Below are 16336 nucleotides of genomic sequence, written 5' to 3'. Positions count from 1 at the left end.
AAGTATGATGAATCGGAATCACATCATTTCGGATCATTTGTCTGGTAGTAAATTTGATTTTAGGGAGATTAGTTTCTAACAAATTATTAACAACGAGCACTGTGAAAGTGCATCTGATCCGCAAATCACCTTCAACCACCTGGGACTCATCAACTCCTCCGAACTGATACCCTCGATTAAGATGGGTCCGCTACACATGGATCGTTGTGTTGTCAGTCTTCACAGGTGAAGTGTGAGGAGATGCCTCAATAGAACCTCGAAGTATTTTGTCAATCCATTGGATGATCTTGGCCTTCTTAGGCATCCATAGATAGGTTTCTGAAACGAACAGTTTTGCGCTTCTCGTCCAGAGGGGCAAATCTGTACTCTTCTGAGTGGTCACAAGCCCAAAGACAGAACAGTTCGTCCGCGCCTGAGAGTTGCAGGATCGACTCGAAGGATCACACGCTCGTTCCGAGTTCGCTGTTGACCACCAGGCATTGTGGGTTATGGCTTGAAGCAGCGAGTCAACAAGATTCAAAGAGGCTAGAACGATAATGTCCTTATACAAGCATTAAAAGAGTCGTTACATAGCCGTATGAACAAAGACATCATGAGTGTCGACGAGATGAAGGACGGTGGGACGTGGATCATCTGTACATATAACTAGTGCTGCAAGATGAGCATTAATGCAAAAAAATTTGTAAGACCCGAAACGGCATCCGAGATATCAGAATTACTCAGATCCCGATAATAATAATAATAATCGTATACTCCTCGGCCCGACACCATACTATTCAGAGAACAGATACAATTCTGAAGCCATATATCCGAAGTAATGTTCCTACGGGCCCTATGGCCCTAATATATCCCTCAATATCCGTGATAATGCCTCGTATTGGGGTAAACAGACTGTTTCGTGGTTTGTCTCTGGCACCACCTCGCTCTCGTAAAACAGACATTTCGGCTCCTCTCCGTTGCCGCTAGACCCCTCGTTCTCACCAAAACGTTGAAAACAGTTATTAAAGTATTCTTCACCTTTTTCCCCAATCATCATGTCCTTCTCAGCCCAGATCGTTTTAAGAACGAAGCGCTCACTGCCGGCTGCTGCGGAGTTGCTTGGAGCGGTCTCCTGGCTCGTCTTTGCCATTTTTTCTTCCTGGAAGAACGCTCGCATCTTCGCGTCCAGTGCGTCAGGGTATGTCTCGTAATTGTCACACACACCCCATGACCCGGCCACTTCCTTCCGCAGCGACAAGAGGGCGTCGTGGCTTGCGCCGAGCGTGCTCTCTTTGAACACAGTGCGCATGAGTACCTTGGACCTGGCCGAGTTCTCCGCGGCCGAAACCCCACAGTACTCGCGGCAGACATCATCGCGCTCGTGTCTCTCCAAGGGCTTGCTCCTGTCTCCTCGGTCATCGCCGCGGTTCGCGGTGAATGGCGCTGACACCACCCCGGACACCATACCTGAGAAGTGCACGGTAGGCATTACGGTACCGTTGACGAAGCGGACGATGCTGTCAAAGTTGTTGATGAGACCCCAGGGCAGATGCGAAGCAAGAGACAGCATGGTAACGTCGGTGTGCTCCGGGCTGACCCATGGGGAGAAGAGGTAGAGCTTCCGATTCGACCGGGGCAGGATCCACGGCATCTCGTATATGGTATTGAGCGCATAGATGACGCCGCAGCTATGAGCAGCGATGGCGACGTGCTGTGCGTTGATGGCGCGCATGAGAGCGGGCACCGTCTCCAGCCATACCGACAGGCGAAGCGATGGATTGACAACGGTTGAACCGCCCATGCCTGGCCTGCGCAGAGTTGTCGTTAGCGATACAAGTTATTCCTTGAGGTAGCTTCTAATATCGCTCACCTATCGGGCACGATAATTCTCATCCCAAGGCTCTTGCCCACATGTTCGGCCATGCTGGCGAGGTATCTCCCGCCAAACATGCCACCAATGAATAGCACAGTCGGGGCGGTCTCGCTGTCCAGGCCGCCCACGGCGTAGGTCACGACGAGCTCGCCATGTGTGTCTGTTGCGGGGAGCGTGAATCTGCGTGTAAACTTTTCTTGCGTGATGAATTCGGTGGCGCGAGAATCCAGTTCTTCCTGTTGCGACGTCGTCGATGCAGCTGGCATTGGTGCCGGGCCTGCCGCCGTGACCAAGTCAGGCGCAGTCCCTCCTGCTGCAGCGGCCATAGTCTTGCGTCTTGGAGATGGTAACATTGGGCGAACTTGCTAATGTTTACAAGGCATCATAGACATGAGATGTCCAGAAATGTGGTTCAACTCAGATCTGTAGTCGATGTTGTTGTTGCCTAGTGCGTTGATTAAATGGCAATTGCTAGCTGCTGACTTCAAATGTAAGGAGATCCCGGATTAGGTCTAGTGGATTTTTATTGTGGCACACGATGCATCGAAAATCGGTACTGTAGCATGTCATCTCAAAAGAACTTTGTATACTATTCGTGCCGTATAATCGAGAATATTAAAATAAAAGGACTAATAACTGTCCTAGTTAATAATCGTTATAATATAAAAATATATTTAAGAATATTTAAGATATCTAATATTAGTACAAAAAAAGCCTGTATTATAAAATAGAACATTTGGGAAGTACGTAAGATGATTTGAGTTTCAGTGCTCAGGTAATAAAACAGAGAGCCGGATTGTAAACAGCAGGATCGGGAGATCTTTTGCGAATGTCAGGAGCTACTGTCCTCCTTATAAGTTTTTTTTAACGGAGGTGGAAGAGATGGCCATGGTTATTTAACGACGCTCGACTGCTAAATTGTGTTTGACCATACTTTAAGTACTAGGATACATGTCGGGCCCCAGCGGCACCGAATTAGTTTCAATAACCAAATGGCGCAAATTTGACGCATGAGAGTCCAGCTCCCACAGGATTCCATTCATGGATATCATTTGATTCCCTCCCGCTTTGGAAGAGAGCAAGCCTGGACTTTTGCGTCCGCTCTTGGTCCCGGCTGCTGATCTATTCGGGTATAGCCCCACAATCGCGGGAGCCCTTCCTGTTGGGACGATGAATGGCTCATAAGATCGCTTCCTCTCTGTATTCAGCATATTTTCAAAGGTTCGGTATAGTTGAATAGACAGGGAGCTCTGGCCTCGACCCGGAAGCGTTGCCCACATATCGTAAATGCTTTAGAGAGTGGTAACTTGCGTCTAATTCGTCTTTGGTCTGTTGACCTGCCATTACCTTTGAATGAGAGTATATATAACGCAGCCGCGGTATAGAGAAGGAAACTGCGGGCTGTATCATGGTCGGACCCGGTCCTCTTGGCTTTTGAGTATCTTTCGTGGACGATGCCCAGAAGGATGAGACCATTCTCATGTTTGTCCTTGTTGCCAGAAAATATGTCTGCCAAGTCGATATACTGTGAAACCTCGGTACCATATTTTGACTGATATAGCTAGGCTTAACGAGGCACCGAACTGTTGGAAGTGCAGATTCAACCTCCACTTGTCATCATTGTCATCATTGTTTGTCATCTATATTTGTCATCTTTATTTGTCATCTATATTTTACCTTGTTAGCTACTACAATGATTCATGTATATATAGAGCTGCATTCATGATGTTTTCAATTCAAGAACTTCACAGACAATCTACTATTCTTCATCTACGATTCAGGATCTTTCACAGCAAGTTCCTGAGAGTGGGATCATGAAGAGAATCGACGTCGCAGTGCGGAGCGAAGATTTGGTACCTGGCCTTCTGGCTGTATGCGAGTAGCACGCCTACTTGAGTGCCTGGCAGTTGCTCCCTTGAGGACCAAAAGTGTACTCGAAATTCATGCTGTCCAGGTGTGTCACCCAGCGCTGAATTTTATGCGGTCGTTGCATACAGAACCACCCATCCTGAACCATGCATGAACTGTGCGGCTCATGCTTTCAGGCATGGTTTAGCCCCTTGAACCACATTTTACTTCTATAGCGCTCAAATTGCCCGCTCCAATCTGGTAGATATTATAATGTAATGTTACTTACGTAGCGGATTTGCATATGTGTTAAGTGGGCTCATTCAGGGCTGTAGGCGGATTGGCGGATAGGCGGATTTGGCGGATACAGATGGCGGATTTGGCGGATAATTCGTATATTCTCTAATTAAATTGAAAAACAATCAGAATGCAGTAGGGTTAGGGTCACAGTAGCCCTAACCCTCAACTCGCACATTGTGGAACAATCTGTATCATACTCGATGGCATACACACTCACAATGTAGCGCGGATGACCGAAAAGTTGGGTCCATTACATACAGCAAGTCCATTTACGAAATTCAAATATCATGTTAGTGAACTTTGCGAAATTTGAGAATCCCGTACTACCAACGGTGTGGTTACTGTCACTAAGAGTAAAGGGATATGCACATCATAGAATGTCACGTATTCCGTACTTGTATACATGAGTCCGTCACCGTTTATCACTCCATCTCGCACCGTCTCCGTGATTTGATTATAGACACTTCCTTGTAATTGTCGAATATCATAGATTTGTGTGAGGAGTGGCTCCAGTGTGCGCGGTATCATTACAAAGGTGTCTGCCCAGTAACCGTATATTGACGGTGTATCTGTAGGATATTCCCCAAATGGCCAGTGGGTATCGGTTAGGATATTTAGTCCCGGCACAAGTATTTTCCTGTTATCTAGACTGTATGTTGCGCTTGACACAGAGTACTCCGTTCTCTACTCATAGACAGCTATATCGTACGATCCAACCTGCATATCAGTATAGTACGCTATGGACACCTTGACAGCTATCTGTTCATACACTTCGCCTAGTCTGTGAAGGGTGCCCCAACTCTGCGTATTGCGGGATGGAGGATTCAATTAACGAGGATACAATACTGCTATTGACGTCTGCAATCATCGTCGTTTCAGCATCAGTGAAAAGTTCCCTATTCTTCCACCCATAACGATGGCACCTATTTGATACTGTATCCAGCATATCTATTGAATGCTGTAAAGTTGGTGGACCACTGCATTTCTGGGCTAAAAGTTGTCATATAGACCGATATAGGTATATCATTTAGTACCACCGTATCGTCAGTTTCAAATAGTGCCGTTATTCCGTTTCTCTGTCCGGGGGAATCGAACTTACCCTGAACCCTAAAACCTTAGATAGAGATAAAAAAGGCTGTTCATCCGGCAAAGTCAGTCGACCAGGTTGTTCTTAGTATTGGCTTGAGTGGAGACTGGGTCTGAGGGATTTGATCGTGGACACATGAAGCTTCCCGCCAAAACCGACGCCCTGGTTGCTGCTGTATTAGAAGCAAACCCAAATACGGTTGTCGTGTTGCAGACTGGTCCTCCGGTAGAGATGCCGTGGATTTTAAAGGCCAACGCGATTGTCGAGGCATGGTATGGCGGTAACGAGACAGGCAACGGAATTTGCTGATGTTTTATTGGCGATGTCAATGCGACGGGCAAGCTTAAGGCGGTCTTTCCCAGTTAAGGTCCAGGACAATCCAGCCTATCTCAACTACCGGTCCCAACGCGGCCGGACTCTGTACGGCGAAGATATTTATATCGGATACCGATACTACGAGGCCATGGAGAGGGATGTTTTGTTCCCTTCCCCTTCGGGCACGCCCTTTCATATTCTACTTTTGAAGTATCGGACCTCGCCGTCAAGACTGATGCAATCGACGACGAGCTCAAGGTCACCACAAACGTCACCAACGTCTCCGGCCCCGCAGGGCCCCGCAGGATCCGAAGTCGTTCAGGTCTATATCCACCGGCGCAACCCTTCAATCGGTCGCCCACCGAAGGAGCTGAAAGTTTTCAGCAAGGTCAGTCTTGAGCCTGGCCAGAGTAAGATAGTCGAAATTGTCATAGAGCTCAAGCGCGCGACCTCATTCTGGGACGAGACTGCGAAGGCGTGGATTAGCGAGAAAAGATACATATGATGTGTTGGTTGGAACATCGAGTGCGGACATTAAACTCAATGTTAGTTTAAGACTGAGAAGACCTACTGGTGGGATGGATTGTAATTCGGACACTTAGGTAATAATGGAGCCTTAGCGCGTGGATTAATTCTCTCTCCATTTTCTGGAGTTCTCCTAATCAATTAACATTACATCGTAGCTTGCATCAATGTATATCCACGTTGAAACAAACAACTCAACACTCTACATAGATGCATGATAATGTAATCTGTGTGCTCTACTGTTCATACACTAGGCTCCAGTACTCACTATCCCGAACTGCTAAGTGCTAACAAACATTCAGCGTTCATGTCGAGGAGACGACGAGCGAGACTACGCTGAAAGATGGTTAGATACATTGACATCAACAAGACTCCACACTATATTAGGCAAGATCAATTAAAGCTCGCTGTCACGAATATACAAGCTGGCTTACTTTTCTATCGGCTTTCAAATGCTAGTTGAGCGGCAACGCAATTTATTATTGTAGCCAGGCCGCCTTTCGCAATTGTTTTGAGGTGTGTCCAGAAAGTCCAATGTCTCTTACAATTGAGTAATTTTCAATAATCAGAGTTTTTCCTTTATAACAGATGTCTTAACGTCAAACTTAGCGCTAGATTATTATATATTTATACAAATACTGAAAAACATGTAACATGAAAAACAAGAACAAGAACAAGAATGTGAAAGAGAAAAATTGGCTTAATACCTCTACCACGCATGAGGTTAGGTTTCTAATTAATAAAGTCGTTCACCAATTTTTATGACACAAAATGCCAATTTCACTCCCAGGTTGCTGGTCCAAACGTTTCACCTTCGGCAAGTGTGAAGATATTCGACGGGTAGGTACCACCATCTACTCCAGCACCCGACACGGTTCTTCCCCACCAGTTGATATCGACATTAGTGACCTGCAATGTGCAGAACACCAATACAGCACATAGTGCAACACCTGCACCAAGTGCAGCGGACAGCACGAAATTGTACTTGGTCCACCAGGTCAGGTAGTGACGACGAATATAGTACATGAAGATAAAAGAGACCTGGAAGCCGGGCGTGAAGTAAGAGAGGTTATATCCAGAGTTCCACCAGCTCATTCCTGCGAGGAACATGATAGGATTGAAATTCTTCACAAAGGGAAACTTTTTCATAGCCAAGAGACGGAGATAGAAAACTGGAGCACCGGCAAGAACACCAATCAAGAACGCCCACTTAAGCATAGGATATAGCTGTGCAAAGATTCGCTTCGGACCGACGACACCCCAAACAAGAGTAGCTGTATACAGAGCATTAGGGAAGGGGCAAACAAATCTATTGCTCTGATCGGGAGAACAGAGATCATCGAATGAGGAAGTCAGGACGACATTCGCCACCATAGTGATAAACACCTGGATAAGCGTTGCAAGCAACTGAGCTCGTAGGAAAGCGCGAGGGGGAATCTTTGCGTAATGAGCCAACTTTTGAGAACCAATTATACTATCGGCCTGGGCATCAACATTCCATCCAAAGACACGACAAAGCATGTTTGAAATAGCGTGTTCAGGCACCATGTATCCGGCAACGATGATAGCAATATCGTTAAATCCCAACTCGTAACCAGTGATCGAGAAAACAATCGCACTAGGGAAAATAAGGAACATGCAAATAACCATAATGACAACTATAGCCCACGCGGGAGTGTTCGTGGGATAAGCCTGGCAAGCAATGATAGCAAAGGCTAGCGCGACAAGGAGAATAACCATGTACCACCAGTCAGGCACTTCAGGATACTTCGCCATTAATCTGCAGAGTGGATCATCGTAAGCCTCGTAGTTAGATGCCTTACGATTGCGCAGACTTTTGAAAAAACCAGCAAAAGCAGACTTCAAATGTCGGTACTCTGCCAAGACGACGTAAACCCATGACATAGTGAACATCACAAACTCAGAACCGTAAATCATGACATAACCGATAGAAATAAAAGGCAGCGAATAGGATTTGTAACCCTCAACGTTTAGCGTCAGATCTGGGTTGACAATTCTCGAGGCATTATAAGTCGCGCCGGTATTGTCGTAGGATCGTGTGGAATTAATAGGAAGATAGCCCATCCACTTATAATTTCGCAAGTACAAGCCAAGCATGATCAGTCCCGAAACCACCATACCAGCAAACTGATTGAATTGCGAGAAAAACGGAATAGCGAGGGGATTAGAGTAAGCAATCACACCCCAATCGAAGGTAGCCAACGGGTTGAATCCAAGACCAACACCAGAACCAGTAACGATTGCAAGCATCTTATTCTTGGGGGCGATCCAGGTCATCCAGTTAAAGGTACTGAGAGCGGTAAAAATGAAACCAGGGAGCCAATAGTACACCATCATACAACCCAACACAATGAAGAAGAACTTGTAACGGGTCATGGTCCATCCATGAATAGAGTGCTTCTCTTCCGGCTGTAAAAGGGTCCTGTTAAGCATCACGATTGGTAACAGAGATGGCCAAATAGCTTTTGAGGGGTAAACAACCTTCGACAGTGTTAATAAGATTCAGAAACCAAAAAAAAGCAAGACTGGCCTACCCATCGGCGCAATAATCCAGCAAGACCATAACCGAAAAACTGAGTAGAAAAGTTCATAAAGAAAATAAAGCCAAAGTTCGCCCAAGTCTGCCCGAAGAAGCGCTTAAGTTGAATGACGAGAATGTAGCTGATAAAATTAGATGAAGTAGATCCAACTTGTACCATAAGCGTAGCCAACATCTGCTCCTTCGCATTCCATCTACCGGGATTCAGAGAATGGCGCTTGCCGAAGACCGTGATACCCCAATCAGGCAACGCCTTGGCTAAGAACTTGCCGCAAGGGAACAGCAAGATCTGGATAGCAGTAGATCCAATGGTGAGCGAGGGCTGACGATTGGCAAACAGCTGATTGATAAAGGAACCAATAGTAACCCAGACAATTCCCAAAAAATAAGCACGGAAAGTCTCCACAGGCGTATTAACATCGTCAAAAGGATCGCAAACAGCTCGAACTTCTGGATAGGGAGAGTGATATTTAAGTACGGTAGCCTGAATTAATAGGTCGAGAATATAAGTCTCATGGTCTAGGCCGCAGTAGTCCTCGCCATTCAGTAGAGCCCGCACCTTTTCTAACGTCACCTTTGGAAAATTGAAATCGTCAGAATGGAAGTTCTCCATATTTGTCAGGGTTGTCATGGCCTCCCCCACTGTCATAGTAGTCATCAGTTCCAAAAGGTACTGCACGACATGGTCATTGTCAAGAATATCGTGCAAATCAATATGGGTCTCGGATGCAAATCGCTCGTAAGCACGCTCACGAAGGTTTGGAATGTCAAGGTCTGAGACAACGACATCTGCCTCTAGCTTCATGTCCGTGATCTTTCCCTCAGGAAAGAGCTTCTTCTCCCCGATTACATATTCGTCGTTCTTTTCACTCGACTCGTACTCCATCGTTTTTTTTTGTCCAGCTGAAGGAAGGCAAAAAACAAAGTAGACACCGAAGAATTCCACCACTCAAAGAAGAGAGAACCTTAAGCAGAATCCGACGACGAAACTTGCTACGTAAAAAGGTATGTCAGATGGCTGGAGCAGAACTCATATAGAATGTGCCCCGAGCTTGGCTGGTGGAAGGATGTCAGATAATCTACGGGTATCGAGGGAGCCAAGACAAGTTAGCAGATAAGAGATAGACTGTTAGAAGCAACGAGTTTCAAAGTTTGTTTTTAGTTTATCGCCACAAGTAAGCTGGATGGGCGTAATGTATCGGGGAGTGCGGGACATTCATGAGAGTGCGGCACATAAACCAAACCGCAGGAACATACCGGAAAGCCATACGGCCCTGTATGCATAACTGACGCCTTCCAGCTTTCGTATATTAGAACGCTTAAATGCAAGTTATATTGAGAAACCTTATTATCCTATACAGTGCAATCAATCTCGTCCTTATCAAAATCTCATTTGAGATACCGAACCCTGTCCCAGTTGAAGAGCGTAGTAGCGACTCAAAGTCATTCCCTCGGCAACAACCCTTGTCCTTGTGCCATGCCGAGATGGATTTCGTCCCCGAAAGCCGGCCAAGGTCCGAGCAAAGCATATCGGTGGGTAGATCGCGCTAGGCGCTGACCATTTTGCTATCTTTGCGCTATCCGTGACTAGCCTTCCGTCCTTATCTACGATTCGAGTTAGTGGTCTAACCACGCGACAGCTACGATAGGTGAGCTCAGGTATTCTGCGACTCACGCCAGGTGCTCAAATGCAGCTAACACGCTATCTGCAGTCATGCCTTATGCTGAGCAACGGAGCCGAGCCCGCCGCACTGAGTCCGGCTTGGTCGAGAGCCCTAAGCACATCGCACAGTATTAGGGTGTTAGGCCAAAAATATCGCTCACTTGCATTGCATCGCATATCCCATGTGCCCGACGATCGCCGGCCTCTAGAGGTCATCCTCATCCGGCGCCAATCACAGTATCGAGAGCACTTCTGGACTACAAAATCCGAGCAGACGCCGCTGGCAACTTGAGAGAATCCTCTGACCACTAGCCGAGCCTTGTAGCGTTCAACATCTCCCTCTTGCACTTGATCCTAGTCCTAAACACCCACTTGGATGATATTGCCTTTCGTTGTGGAGAGGGACCAAATCCCACTATCATTATCCATGAACGATCTGGCTGAGTCACACGACCCATTTGTCTCTGTCAGGCCAGCTCTTAATTTCTTCTAGCGTAGTAGGCTCTTTCATATCATCACCACTGAGTACTCTCCGTTGAGCATATCTGCGTATTCGGCGCGTCGCTTCCCTGTGCACTCTACACCTATAGAAAGTTCCATCGTAGAGGCTGCTGACAACTCATTAGTCAGATTTGTCAGCTGTAGACAGATAACTATACTGTAGCTTGAAGGTTGATTTTGTCAAGGAATTTGCCGATATAGTATAGGCAATACCGGCAAATCGTCAAATCGGGAACAGACCTAAAAATATCCATAGAAACATGGCCACAAAAGATGAGGCAGATGAAACATCCTTCTTAACTTTCACATTGAAAATTGTTATTGACCAAACCGGCGTCGCGGTTGATATGATCTACACGACTGATGAATAAGAAGCCCGGGCCTGGTGATAAAGCAAATGGCCGATAGACCGTAGATACGGTGCGGAGCCATCGGCGATATGCATCTGAGCCGCATATTGTTAGGCTGCATCCAGTTTAGTCCCAGAAAAACTCTATTTCTCTTCATAATTTTGACTGCATAACTAGCACATATTAGTGCAAATATACGGCGTATCAGAAACAACGCACATTTCAAGAAAGAAATGACTCATCATTCGGCTTCCTCAGGCATGTCTTGCTCTGTCTCATTATATTTACTGAAGTCTATTGTTACAGGTAATCGACTGTGTGACTTGTATGTCTTCGCAATATATGCTGCCTTTCGACCTCCACGGAAGCTCCAGTTATGGAGTAGGTACAGTTTTGGGACTAAACTAGATGCGCCATCAGCAGCCAAGGGAGCTATCCCACTGACTCGACCCGTCAGATATCTAGTCAGGCGGCAGGCTGCACGAGATGCCAATCTCATCGACCAGAGTACTAGTGCAAAGGAATTAAGTGACACCTTGGATGATCGGCACGGTGCTTGGAAAGAAGCCCGGCGGCTTATTTACATCCGTAGATATCCCATGCAGAGCTCAGGTGTTAACACTGACTCGTCAGCGTCCGCCCAAAGGCGGATAGACCGGCCCGCTGGAGGGTTAATCAAGTACGGTAATATTGAGGCAAGTGGCGCTTCCTAGGGCTGTCGAATAAGACTCGTCGGTCAGTCGGCGTTTGCTGCGGCGGTATTGGTACTTGTCTCCTGGTCTTGGCGGTAATACTGTACATAGTACTTCTAAATCCGCTCAATTGTCCCGCCCAATCCATTTCTTTTGAAATCGCGCAGATTTGTATTAATTGACGGGCGTGCTATCGATTTGCCGGGGCCTGGAGTTGCGGAACGGACGTGCACAGAGAGCACGAGGCTTAAATTAGGGACCGGGCATCGAGCATAGAACTCGGCGTACCTGAAACTGGGAAAAAGTCACGTAACGCCGACCGAACACGTAACGCCGACCGATAAGCCTCAGCGGTTCTCTGATAAAATTGACTAGCTTGGAGCCCAAAATCCTCAACGCTTCACAAATAAATTCATATACAAACTAAAAGCAAACACAATATGCCGATTTGACGCCTTCTCAAGCGTCTCATATTCCTTGCATGCCGGTGTCGGCATTCGGACTCGTGTTCGACAGGATACGTCTTTGCGATCGAGTTTGGAATCTCTACGGAATCCGTGACAAGTTCGCCGCCGTGCTTCTTGATCTCATGCTCGATTTCATCCGAGGCTTCGGAACCGAAACCTAGCCGACCTTTGTCGCGAGCTCGCGGAACTTCTTCTCGTACGTCGCTGATATATGATAGTGATGGAATGGATACAAGTTGGACTGCTGACATGCAATAAGCCGGCAAAGTAGCGACCCAACTGGTCATCTGTTGACTAGCTCATGTGTAGCTCACACTAGCTCACTTAGCCTTGTATAATTTATGAGTTTTTTTCTAACGCTAAGACTACGCCAACACCTAGCTAACAAACTCAAACACGACTGCGCCAAAGGTAAACTCAATTCTTAGCAGCTTATCACTACCGGCCGCTTATCGTCGAGCCATGTCACGCCCGGCCTCTTATCATCGGGTTTATCAACCCTGGTCCCGTGCGGCGGGACGTGTTGAACCATCGCCCGAGCCGGCATCTTAGGTATGCGGTTGCTCAGATCAAGGACTTGGTCCGTCCGGTGTCAGGAGCACAAGCCTTTCCCTAATCTAATCTGTCTTTCTTAGACCACCCGATATTATGCACCAGCTTGTTTCCACCTTCCAAGCACAAAGCGCATCTTATATAAGTTCTGCTCGCGCCATGCCGTATGCTATGCTTCTCACCATTTTTTTTTGCCGGATTCCGCTTTATTTAATTTTCTTTTTGGGTAGCTATCAATTCGTTGGGTAGCTCAATTCTTTGGTATCCACTCCTCTTTCGTCGTCTTCCTTGCAGTAGTATTCATTATTGGTGTTAATACCCTACCAGTTTCATCCCCCTGTCTCTCTCTACCGGTAGACGGAATGGAGTACGAGAAGAATGAAAAGACCGACGACTATGTCATGGGGGAGGCGAACGTGGAGGCTTCCATCTCGGATCTCACGATGGAGGCCGATGTGACTGTCTCCGACCTAGGTTCAGTTTGCGTAATAATTAGATCTTGATATAAACATACCCAATTAAAGATTATCCCATACTGAAGAAGCGCTGTCAGGGTCTTATGATAAAGACTATTAAAGTGTATTGAATTACAAGTATAAGCCATAAGCAGATCGGCATCGGCAGAGCAAAAAGCATAAGAGAACATCGTCATCATCGTCATCTGTATCTTCCTTATCTTTCCCAGTGCGATCGTTTCTCCATCACCGGTTATGAGTTAGGATTTAACGATATTGCTATCATCGTTGCCGGATACATGGTCCCTGAGCACGCTATTGCAAACATGATGTGCCGCGTATTTGAATGGAACTTTGATGCCCAAGCCGATAGCTTGATAAGTTCGCAAAAATATGGGTCATTATGCGAAGATTCCCCCTCGCGCTTTTCTTCGATGCCAGGTGCTTGCGACCGTCATCCAGACGTTTCCATCGCGGCTAACAACGTCCTGATTAGCTCGTTCCCCTCCCTCTGTGCATCAGACCAGTCGAATAGATTTACCTGCCCCTTCCCAAATGCCCTGTATACGGGTACTCTTGTTTGGGGCGTCGTCGGTCCGAAACGCGTCTTCGGCGAGTTATATCCGATGCTTAAGTGGTCGTTCTACATCGACGTTTGTATCGGTGCACCAGTTTACTATATTCGTCTTTAAGCTATGCGCTACTTCCCCTTTGCCAAGAATTCAACCCGATTATGTTCATCGCTGGCATGAGCTGGATACAACCTGTCGTACTTCACGCCTGGTTTCGAGGTCTCATTTATCTTCATGTACTACATCCGTCGTCACTACCTGATGTGGTGGACCAGGTACAACTTCGTGTTGTCCGCCGCACTTAGTGCTGGTGTTGCATTATGTGCTATATTGGTGTTCGTCTCGCTGCAGGTCACCAACGTCGAAATTAATTGGTGGGGACGGACGGTGCCGGCAGCTGGAATTGATGGTGGTACGGGCTCGTCTGCGTCATGGACGGTTGCCGAAGGCGAAACCTTTGGACCAAAAACTTGGCAGTGAATTTGGCATTCTGTGTCAGGAACGTACATATATAGAACTTGGCGAACGCAGCATCATGTAAGGTAGTTGAACGTTTGTAATAAGAAACGTAAGAGTAGAGATATTTGGAGGTATACAAGCCAATCTTCTCTCATTCAGATTCTTGTTCCTTAGTATTAGTGTAATGTGCGTAGAGCACAAGTGAGGGTTCAGGAGGAATCACAATAATAGCGAACAAACGTATACATGACAGCAGGTTCCTATGACCTCTATATATAATTGAGTCATTCCCTTCTGGAACTTATAGGCATTCCATCCAATACCCAATTGCGTCATGCTTACATCTCACTAGAATATTCTACAATCTACGATCGTAGGCTAGAGTGTTCTACACATTACCACAACATTTTCAATAATGATGCAGGGAGGGCTTACCACAGATAATACCAGCGAATGTTGGGTAGGTGGTGTTTCGAGATTACTGAAGATCGAAACGCGATGTTTATGTTTATGCGTTCAGTTGCCCTCCGACTGTATTTGGGTTCAGGTAGCAAGAAGTAAACGAGGACGCATACTCAGGCACCTGACGTCGATGTATGTGCTGTCACAGTCTTAGTCATTGATTCCAGCAGTCAGCAATTTTGTTAGTTAGTCTCCCTAGGGCACTTCCTACGAATTTTTTATATAGTGCCGCCATGGACACTAAATACAACCTAAACATGGAGGTTTAGCCCACGCCTCAACGATCCCATTCATAAGAGTATAATACAAATTGCTTTTATTGTTAGGCGTCTAAGAGTATTGACTTGTCTTTTCAACAGCGGTGGCTGTCATTTGAGAGCAAGTATTGAGTTGTCATTTCAACACATTAATTAAGGCAATCACTTTTAATACTCTGTATGCATAACTGCGAACTAGGAATACAGTACGAACAACTAGTAGGCAGCAGTATGCCTCCTCAAATACTTCTGTCGGTTACTAAGGGAAGGTCTTACCACCTTCGCACGATGCACAATTAGTCTCTGACCATGGTGTCAATAAAAGGAGACGCCGGAATTACTCACATTGAACGCAGTATTTCCTGCGGTCGCTGAACAAGCATATCAAGCCCCAAGGGAAACCTAAAAATGCCAAGATAAGCACTTGAACTAATTATTCTTTCTGGTACGTACATAGGATCGCCCAGGCAATTCCACAACCCGTGAACTTCGACTCGATGATATGACCCCCAAGTGTGCATGGATGACCAGGAGGAAGCGCAGCATTGGGTCCCAACCATAACGTATAGGGCTGGGGTGGCGTTGGATAATAGCTAACAGCGGGCTGAGTGCCTGGAGTGAAAGCCGGCTGCGTATTCTGCTGGGCAATTGGAGTAAGAGCTGCCTCTATCTGTGGCTGAGCGATTGGAGTAGCATCTGCCTCTGTCTTCGGCTGGGCGCCTTGGAACTCTGTCTGGACCTTCTCCATAGAGTGAAGGGTTAAATTGGTATGTGATGGTCGGACTAGGAAATAGCCGAGACTCGGACTGATAAATTAGGAAAGACTCGGACTGATAAATTAGGAACCTCAGACGTCGCGAGTGTAACGGCTGATCAATGGGTCTCGAGTCGTCACCGAAGTGCGTCATAGCCGCGTGCGCCGCATGCGGCTACGATCGTCGGAAATTAATCTGCGTGCGGTTAGGGCCAAATTCTTGCATACTCTAGTTCTGCAAGACCTAACCCCGAAATGAAATGAATCGACCGTATATTTTATGGCCAGGGAAGAAGTTTCCATCGCACAGCGAAATTCTACAATTAATTCCTTCGACTACGTGACGTAAAGAAAATAATTTATATTATTTTTAGGGGTGGACACGAATGACGAATATATTCGCATTCGTACGAATATTCGCAATTCGAATGCGAATATTTGGATGTTTCATGCATACGAATGCGAATGCGAAAAAAAATTTTATTCGTAATTATTCGCAATATTTAAAATATAATAGTTTAACAAATACATTAAAAAACTTCCTCGTTGCCACATATCCCTCAACAAATCCAGGGCTGTGACGGATGGCGGATATTGGCGGATTCTATCCGCCAAATTATCCGCCTCGAATAAATATCCGCCGCATTTTAAGTTGGCGGATATGG

General features: G+C 46.4%; 5 protein-coding genes across 5 annotated transcripts; 2 read left to right on the top strand and 3 right to left on the bottom strand.

Annotated features, from left to right (window-relative positions):
* Window positions 1-832: 832 nt before the first annotated feature.
* Window positions 833-2178, bottom strand: V1508DRAFT_400617 (uncharacterized protein; the record flags this gene model as incomplete). The annotated part of the gene is made up of 2 exons (XM_066938349.1): window positions 833-1787; window positions 1850-2178. 2 exons carry the CDS (start codon window positions 2176-2178, stop codon window positions 833-835), a joined length of 1284 nt encoding a protein of 427 aa, XP_066792598.1.
* Window positions 2179-5096: 2918 nt separating this feature from the next.
* Window positions 5097-6089, top strand: V1508DRAFT_427299 (fibronectin type III-like domain-containing protein). Its single transcript, XM_066941665.1, has one exon. The coding sequence runs from the start codon at window positions 5362-5364 to the stop codon at window positions 5905-5907; it is 546 nt and encodes a 181-aa protein (XP_066792597.1). The 5' UTR covers window positions 5097-5361; the 3' UTR covers window positions 5908-6089.
* A 618-nt stretch (window positions 6090-6707) lies between these two features.
* Window positions 6708-9292, bottom strand: V1508DRAFT_361570 (OPT oligopeptide transporter protein-domain-containing protein; the record flags this gene model as incomplete). Its single annotated transcript, XM_066937194.1, has 2 exons — window positions 6708-8429; window positions 8483-9292. The coding sequence occupies 2 exons, from the start codon at window positions 9290-9292 to the stop codon at window positions 6708-6710; spliced, it is 2532 nt and encodes an 843-aa protein (XP_066792596.1).
* A 3782-nt stretch (window positions 9293-13074) lies between these two features.
* On the top strand, window positions 13075-14405 carry V1508DRAFT_458346 (OPT oligopeptide transporter protein-domain-containing protein; the record flags this gene model as incomplete). Its single annotated transcript, XM_066942716.1, has 4 exons — window positions 13075-13197; window positions 13398-13851; window positions 13921-14099; window positions 14137-14405. The coding sequence occupies 4 exons, from the start codon at window positions 13075-13077 to the stop codon at window positions 14278-14280; spliced, it is 900 nt and encodes a 299-aa protein (XP_066792595.1). The 3' UTR covers window positions 14281-14405.
* Window positions 14406-14930: 525 nt separating this feature from the next.
* Window positions 14931-15763, bottom strand: V1508DRAFT_427294 (uncharacterized protein). Its single transcript, XM_066941664.1, has 3 exons — window positions 15371-15763; window positions 15263-15319; window positions 14931-15196 (listed from the first exon to the last, which is right to left on the bottom strand). Exons 1-3 carry the CDS (start codon window positions 15663-15665, stop codon window positions 15177-15179), a joined length of 372 nt encoding a protein of 123 aa, XP_066792594.1. The 5' UTR covers window positions 15666-15763; the 3' UTR covers window positions 14931-15176.
* Between the last annotated feature and the right edge of the window lie 573 nt (window positions 15764-16336).

This window comes from Lipomyces doorenjongii (assembly GCF_038497915.1).
Source record: "Lipomyces doorenjongii strain NRRL Y-27504 unplaced genomic scaffold V1508scaffold_116, whole genome shotgun sequence".
Classification (NCBI taxonomy): domain Eukaryota; kingdom Fungi; phylum Ascomycota; class Lipomycetes; order Lipomycetales; family Lipomycetaceae; genus Lipomyces; species Lipomyces doorenjongii.
The sequence above is the reverse complement of the archived record's forward strand: the minus strand, read 5'-3'. Positions and strand labels throughout refer to the sequence as shown.

Coding starts and splice junctions, on each gene's coding strand:
- V1508DRAFT_427299 (XM_066941665.1), top strand. CDS start 5,362: ATGGCGGTAACGAGACAGGCAACGGAATTTGCTGATGTTTTATTGGCG.
- V1508DRAFT_427294 (XM_066941664.1), bottom strand. CDS start 15,665: ATGGAGAAGGTCCAGACAGAGTTCCAAGGCGCCCAGCCGAAGACAGAG. Junction 15,320..15,370: donor AATTGCCTGGGCGATCCTAT/GTACGTACCAGA, acceptor TGGCATTTTTAG/GTTTCCCTTGGGGCTTGATA. Junction 15,197..15,262: donor CAGGAAATACTGCGTTCAAT/GTGAGTAATTCC, acceptor CATCGTGCGAAG/GTGGTAAGACCTTCCCTTAG.